This window comes from Pyrus communis, chromosome 4, assembly GCF_041283825.1.
Source record: "Pyrus communis isolate YQ-2024b chromosome 4, ASM4128382v1, whole genome shotgun sequence".
Classification (NCBI taxonomy): Eukaryota; Viridiplantae; Streptophyta; class Magnoliopsida; order Rosales; family Rosaceae; genus Pyrus; species Pyrus communis.
In genome coordinates this window covers 3,221,522-3,229,657 of record NC_142568.1, presented here as the reverse complement: position 1 = coordinate 3,229,657, position 8,136 = coordinate 3,221,522, and the positions used below count along the sequence as shown (strand labels likewise).

Below are 8,136 nucleotides of genomic sequence, written 5' to 3'. Positions count from 1 at the left end.
ATAAAATTGCGATTACAAATTTTTCTAGTTGACTCGGTTATTTATACGGGAAGATGTCCATAAGTTGTCTGCTAGCAGGAATGCACCATGCTAGGCAGAACAGTTATCCTCACAATCTCACAAAACTGTTATAAATCAACTTAATTTTGTCATTGTATTAAAAGCTGCTTTTCTAGTTGCACCATGATTGTTGTATGTGATGTGATGTACTAAAATGTTAAGCATTCATGCGTATGTAACAGTCCAACTCTTTTGAGGTCGTAGTTTAATTTGTCAAACCATCTGGGTGAAAAATGACAGATTATAGCACAAAAACTAGGCACCATCTATACAATTAACCTACCAACACTTGCTTAAACAAAACCTTCAACTGAAGTAAGCTGCCACCTGTTACTTTTTACTAAGTTCTCTTTTTAACTCCAGCTCCTGTTTCAGTCTCCTCATTTTATTTTACACACTCATATCACTATGGACGGTGCTATTCTATTCACACTTATTTTTTTATTTTACCTCTCACACACTCTTGTTAATTTTAGGTCATTGATCTTCTTCAATTCATTTGATCCGACTGCCAAAAATTAAGAGGAGTGTGTAAGAAGTAAAAATAGGTGTGTGGAAAATACCACCAAACCAACCATGCCCGGAGAAGCACGAGTTGCACCATCAATGTTAACTTTATCTTGAAAAGCACAAGGAGAAAGCCAAAGAACCTCATGAATTATAGGCACCCTTGAATGCCTTCTGATGCACTCCAAGCGCTCCGAGAATGCAAAAGCTCAACTGAGTTTAATATAAAACACATACTCCAAGAATTCACCTCACAAACTTGCAAGAGAATGGCACTAATCAACTGATCAACTGTAAATATTTTTCCTTCAAAACAAATTAAATTACGAGCTTGCCAAAGTGACAAAAACCAACCCCAATCAGACCCCACTATAATAACTAGAGTTGAGTACCGAAACCGCGCCTCAGAGGATAAGAAAAAAAATATGTGATGTTAGAGAATAACGTACATAAGGCTAAAATACGTCAAATTACCAAAGAAAATGAGCAATCGAACAGTAAATGATGAGCAGATTCAGTAGCGTTACAACACAAAGAGCACATCGACGCAAAGAGAACCCCAATGAAGCAATAAATCACGAGTTTAAAGCTTATTGTGAAGGAATGCCATAATAAAATAGAATTACATGGTAAAAAACATATACGCCAAACTCATTTATTCGAAACAATTGCTTGTTTACCACACTTAAAGTCATAAGCCAAAGATAAAGGTAGTAAACTATTTGAAACAGTTAACCAATTAGTTTATCTTCTATACAGTTAGGGGCAGATGGAAATAGAGACCAAGGTGGTATTAGGATCATCCGAGTCCGGAAAATATACATGTGAAGGTCTCCCGAGAACCCTTTGAATGTTTGTTACAATGCCCTTTTGTGCCTACTAAATGTTTGATATCATGCGTGCTAGGCATATCTCAATATATTGCATTGATAGCACTCGACAAGTTATCGTAATATCACTCATCAGATTCATTCGACATATGCCGATTTTTGTATTTAACATTAAGACCCCCAAAATTCAAATCCTGAATTCATCACTATACAGCACTCTCTCAAAAAAAAATTCAACTTCATCTTTCATCATAATCTTATTTCTCCAAACCATGATTATTGTATTCTCTGTGCTATTCATTAAAAAATAAAAAAATAAACCCAGAGGTGAAGTGTGCTACCCTACCTTCCATAAATAAACCACGACTCTTCCCAAAGTTAGGCTCTTTAGATGAGTTTGGAGAGAGTTCCATTTGGTTTGTTGGTTCTTTTTTCCGACAGCAGATGTTTTTTAACATTTATGAGATCTGTTTATGGGCTTGTTTCATTGTATTTCTTTGTTTTGATTTTGAATAATGTTAGAGAGATCAAGATTTAAATCAAATGATGTACCGTTAATAGAAACAAGTACGTTAATCAACAATTAAGTAATAATTCAATCATCAACCACCACAGCATTTGGTTTAAAATTTTGATTTCTTTAGCATTACCCTTTCGGTCGTACTTTTGCTTAGATAATTTGGATTGTTTTTGTCCATTAATCTTCTTCAATTCATCGATATGACGAACGAAAATTAAGAACATTATATGAAAAATAAAAATAAATGAATAGATAGCACCATTCTTGTTTTAAGCTTAAAAAGCTCCATTGGCTTGTCTTTTAACTTTACATTTGTCTTGTTGCCAAAATGCCACTTGACCATTTCTTTTGGGCCAATGTATATGAAGCTAAAAAGTGATTTTCATATACATTATGATTTAAATAATTTGTACATGTGTATAGGAGGATCAAGCCTCACCCACATCCAGCCAATCAAAATCCTCCGTCCTATTACTCCATATCACCTCTTCACATATTTCTTATCTGTCATATATCAAAACATCCATCCGTTCACCCTCCCATCCAAACTCACAACACCACATCTCTCCCCATCTTAAGCCCATCACCTCCCTCCTCCCTTCCCCTTAATGCCCTCTTAACTCCTCTCCATCACCACCACCACCACCACACACTCCTCTCTCTCTCTCTCTCTCTCTCCATGGCAGCCAAGTCTTTCCAATCCATACGCCACAATCACCACTCACCCCTCCTCCACCACCACCATATAGACAATGCTCCCTCCACCTTCTTCCTTAAACCGACCACCACAAACACCCTAACTTCCCCTCTCTCTCATCCCTCTCTCTTCTCCACCAAAACTTTCTCAATCTCCGCCACCACATCATTCTCCACACCCTCTTCCTCCACCCAAGCCACCTCCTTCGACCTCCTAGAACAACACCTCTCCGCCCAAAACTTCCGCGAAGCCGACGAGGAGACCCGCCGCCTCCTCATAGTCCTCGCCGGAGAACAAGCCCAGAAGCGAGGTTACGTCTTCTTCTCCGAGGTCCAGTTCATCTCCGAAGCCGACCTCCAAGCCATCGACGCCCTATGGAGACAGCACAGCAACAACAAATTCGGGTACAGCGTCCAGAAAAAAATTTACGACAAGGTAGGCGACGACTTCACCAAGTTCTTCATCAAGGTAGGGTGGATGAAGAAGCTTGACACAGAAGTTTTGCAATACAACTATAGGGCTTTTCCCGGTGAGTTCATCTGGGAGCTCAATGAGAGCACTCCGGAGGGTCATCTGCCATTGACAAATGCTTTGAGAGGTACCCAGTTGCTTAAAAGCATTTTAAACCATCCAGCTTTCAAGCCCACTGAAGAAGAAGTGCTTCTAGAAAAAGCTGCTGCTGAAGCCGAAGGTAACATTGGAGTTACAGGTTTGAAGGGTTTCATGGATGGCTCCAAAAGCAAAAGAGTGCTCAAATCAGATTATAGTTTTTAAAATTTGAAATATCATTATCATGATGAATTTGAATATTATTCTGGAACATACCTACTATATTATTATTATTATGCACAGAAAAATTGAATAACATTTGGATTTCTGTAACAATTTAAATCTACTTTTCTGTGTTCAAATTGTATGTTTATACTTGTGTGGAGAGATTTAATTACATAGCTGGAACACGAGTTAATACACAATGTGTTATTAATAAGTAAATAATTTTTTTCCAAACATCTCTACACTTATATTATAATCCGTAGAATATCATTTCGTGTTTCGAATATACTAAAAAATATCTTGACTATTAAAGTTTGGACAGGTGGAAGAATGATAACCCAAAATAGCAGACGGGTGGAACTTTTATTTCTCTTTATTATTATTTTTCTGGGTAAAAACAAGTGGAAGCAATTGTTAATATAAAGTACGAATTAAAGCCATCACGGAGTCTATGTGAAATGTGCCGAATGGGAGCAAAGTTGTAGAACTTTACAGAGCGTTTCATTTTGGCGTTTCGGAAGGATGAAGACAGATGAAATTAAATCAAACCGTGAACTTCTGTTTTGTTGCTTGTCGTTTTTGGACAGTTTTATATTGGTCCTGATGGGGAAATGCAATCAAATCAGAAGTGACTTTGTTCAATTTATTTATCTAACGAATAATGTTATTTACATCATGTTTTTATATTATATTTTTATACCATTTTATATGACATCTGATGTGGACAGCCACATCATTTAAAAAATTTGTAAAACCCAAGGAAAAGAAAGAGAAAGACTTCTCGTATACCATGATTATCATTTAATTAACTAGTTTTTCTTAATTATTAGTTTATTAAATTATAAACTAAATTTAAGAATCTGATTAATTCAAATGATGTGACTGTTCATATTAAATGTCATCTAAGATGATATAAAAATGTGATATAAAAATATGATATGAATATCATTAACGGTTAAAAATTAAGAAAAATGTGTGAGAAATAAAAATTGATGTATAGATAGTACCACCTACAAATCAAATACTCACGCGTTGTTGCAAGAATGTCAAATAGATTATAAATATTGTATATATGGAAGTGTTAGAATAAAAGACATAACATGTTGTAAGTATGGTGCGTAAATATATAAAAACTGTATACATAAAACATGTACAAAAGTATTTACATAAAATACAGAGCTATTGTTAACAGCTTTATATACACATAAAGAGTCCTTCAAAATATAACAACCTGTACAAACGTGAGTTTTTGAAACGTGAATATAAATAGTAAAAGCTTGTAAATCACGGATTGGAACTATTTCCACGAATTAGAAAGCTACGGAACCAAAGTATAAATTTTATCAGTTTGCGAAAACATGAATATAAATAGCAAAAGAGGGATTAGTCTTCTCTTTCTCTTGAATTCAGAATCAGTCTTGCTCTCAATAGGACCGGTATTTCATGAACGCGTTTATTTGAGAAGATGGATCAATTCCTTCAGTCGTGCTCTTTTAAAGTTTTCGTTTTGGGCACCTGTGAGACTGCATATTAATCACAACATTATATTAGTTTAGATGTAAAAGTTTCAATAATTAGAAAACTCATTTTCTTATTTTGTTTTTAGTCACCTCAAAATGAGGACCTTAGGAAACGGAGACTCAATTCTCTATACATAATAAGATGACAACTACCCCTCCTATTCCGTTTCTATAATAATTATATTCAAATTGTATGAAGTCTAATATTAACACAACCATTGCTAATTAGTACTACGGTCTAAGGATATTCTTCTTTAATTTTAAGTCAGTTGTATTAGGTTCGATTCTCGTCAAAGGCGAATTTGAATCACCTTATTGTGAGACTAAATCCACCTCCTTAATGTAGATAATATCATTTTTTTTCCAAAAAAAAAAAAAATTAAAACAACCATTGACTTGTTTGCTAACGTACCAAAACTGCAATTCTCCACATTAAATAAAATTCCCAAATACCAGGTATCACAGAATTTCAATTTAAAGAAACAAGCTTGGTTCGATGACCATTGGTCCAACTACCTCGTTTATCCATTATTTGTTTTAATAATTTAAAAGTTCATTAAAGGCCATGATTCATTGTTTTTCAATCCCGAACTTTACCAGTCGTAGCCAATCCACTCACACTTTATACAATGTAACAAAGCCTAAAAGAATCACTTGCTGCTGGGTTTACCATACATAAGATACCAGTCAATAATACAAATGTTTCAAAATACGGTGTGGTGGTACAAAATTTTAATTCAATATTACATATTCAAATGTAAAAAAAAAAAAAAATTATACAAGCCGTCGCAAAATCCCAAATCGGGTCCACCCTTCCCGTGCACCTCACTCACACCAAAACTAAATTGCATTACACGTGTCATCAACTCATTGCGCATTGGGACCAAATTTAAGGAACCCTAGGGCCCACCAAGGCCAAGCTCGTCAACGCCATCGACAACAACGCCGGCTCGCTTAACGGAATCGAAGAGCGGCAACACCCTGATGCGGTGGTGGACAGGCCTGGCCAGCTCTTCGCGGAGGTCGATCTCGACGCCGGTGACGCCGATATCCCGGAGACGGAGGGCGAGCTTCTCGCCGACGCGAGAGGCGACCTTGGCGTCCCAGAAGGTTTGGGAGCGAGGGAAGCGGTTGAGATTGGATCGGTAGCGGGCGACGAACTCTTGCTCGGAGGAGGAGGCCATGGCTATGATTGAGGAGCTGCTGGGGCTCGTCACCTGTGCTGTGATTTTGCGGCATGAGAGCACCAGGCGGAGGACATGGTGGTTTCCGGACATTGCAATTTGCAGAGAGTGAGAGAAACGGAGAGAGACGGAACTGGGAACTATTCTATTCTGTTCAATTCTTTTCTTAAAATAATTGATTTATTCTAATTAAAATTGATTTCTTAAATTTAAAAAAAATTAAGAAATCTTAAATTATTTTTTGATATATTAATTCTCTGAATTATTCAAAATTAGCTAATTAACTCTTTACTGTTAAATTTCAGAAATTTCTTCCACTTTGTTATTAAATTTTGGCAAATGAGATTTATTCTTTAGGGGCACATTTGTTACACCTTCTTAGGAGGGATTGGCTTGGACTACCTTAAGTAGGACTATAATCCTACGTTTGGTAGGTTGTGGGACTAAAATAAATGGGACTCGCCTCGACTACGAGTCCCTACGTGCTTCGCTAAAGCTCTCAGCCTAATCCCACACTTTCGCTTGGTATTAGCAAGGACTAGAAGAAGGAAACCAGGCCGACATCCAATCCCCACTTTCGCTTGCTAACCCCCCCCCACCCCCTACCCCCCACCCCCCCCCCCAGTCCCTCCACGCTCCGCCTTCTTCTGCGGAGCCGTCACCATGGCCCGGCCGTCGGCAGTGACCCACCTTCATCTTTTGTGCAACCAAGATTCGGTGTCGTCGAGGGAGGACGACGACGAGCTTGAAGAAGAGATCGTCAACGACCAAGATTCGGTGTCGTCGAAGCCACCTAAAGGAATAGCGCTGCAGTCGCACACTTTATAGCATTCTTGGACGTTCTGGAGTTCTGGTTTAATTTTGAGTTCTGGAGTTATGGGTTAATTTTGTTTGGTTGGTCGAAAAATTTATATGGATTTGGCATTGCAGTGTGAAGTTCTGGGTTTAATTTTGATGTTAATTTCTTTCATTTCCTTTTATTTTTTTTTGGGGTTTAATTTTGATTCTGGGTAAATTTTGTTAGGGCCTCAAAGTCTCTTTCTCGAAGGAATATACAGTGTGTGGTCTTTATCTCCATTTTCTAGTGTTTTACATTGCGTTTCCAATTCTGGGTTTAGTTTTGATGTTAAATTTCTTTTTTTATTATTTTTTATTTTTTTATTTTATTTAATTTTGTTTATTTTGGGTTTTAATTCTGGAGTTCTGGACCTCTTGATATCATATCGATTGCAATCCTAAAAATTGGAAACAATGAATTTGGCTCCATGTGGCGATGGAAATGGTAGGAAAAGATGGAGAAAAAGATAAGATCATAATAAAATATTAATAATTTATATATTAAATAAAATAATATTAGAAATTGTTATTATCCAGCTTCTTAGTCCAATACTGCACCAAACGCTTCACTAAGTTAGTCCAGTTTAGTCTAGTCTAAGCCAGTCCAGCTTAGTCCTTGAAGCTAATCCAGTCCGAGATAGTCCGGCGCAACAAACGCCCCTAGAATAAAATCGTGGACTTATTTGTAGCTATGCCTCTAAAACTTGATCTTAATCTTACTTTGCTTTTTGTAATTCAAAAATCGTTTCTCTACATTTTGAAATTCAAAATTCGCTCAACTTTGCCTTGTCGAAACTTAATTTTAATCTTATTTTACTCTCTAAAACTTGAAAGTGATATCTATAAAACTCAAAATTTGATCTACATTGCCTTAGATATGTTAATTTCTTACATGTTAAGATTTAGGTATGGTATGCTAATCAATTTCTTTTTTATTGTTTTCATCTCCTTAATTTCTTTTAAATTTAATATTCTCTGATTATTAAATAATAACGTACAATAAAGATTTATAATCAAATTTATTGCACATGTGACATAGTTTTATTAAGTGTTGGGTCTCATATATAAGATGACTTATAAGTTTCAAGAATGAAAGAGAGTTCATAAGTCAAAGTGAAATAAATTTTAAGTTTAAAAAAATAAAATAACGATTTTTAAATTATAAATGACAAAATGAGATTAAAATGAAGTTCTAAAGTGCATAAAT

The 8,136-nt window shown here is 36.2% G+C and overlaps 2 protein-coding genes across 2 annotated transcripts; one reads left to right on the top strand and one right to left on the bottom strand.

The window, feature by feature from the left end:
* Positions 1–2,373: 2,373 nt before the first annotated feature.
* Positions 2,374–3,622, top strand: GUN4 (protein GENOMES UNCOUPLED 4). The gene has a single exon (XM_068461681.2). It carries the CDS (start codon positions 2,597–2,599, stop codon positions 3,386–3,388), a length of 792 nt encoding a protein of 263 aa, XP_068317782.2. The 5' UTR covers positions 2,374–2,596; the 3' UTR covers positions 3,389–3,622.
* A 1,928-nt stretch (positions 3,623–5,550) lies between these two features.
* Positions 5,551–6,270, bottom strand: LOC137721688 (uncharacterized). Its single transcript, XM_068460714.2, has one exon. The coding sequence runs from the start codon at positions 6,183–6,185 to the stop codon at positions 5,808–5,810; it is 378 nt and encodes a 125-aa protein (XP_068316815.1). The 5' UTR covers positions 6,186–6,270; the 3' UTR covers positions 5,551–5,807.
* Between the last annotated feature and the right edge of the window lie 1,866 nt (positions 6,271–8,136).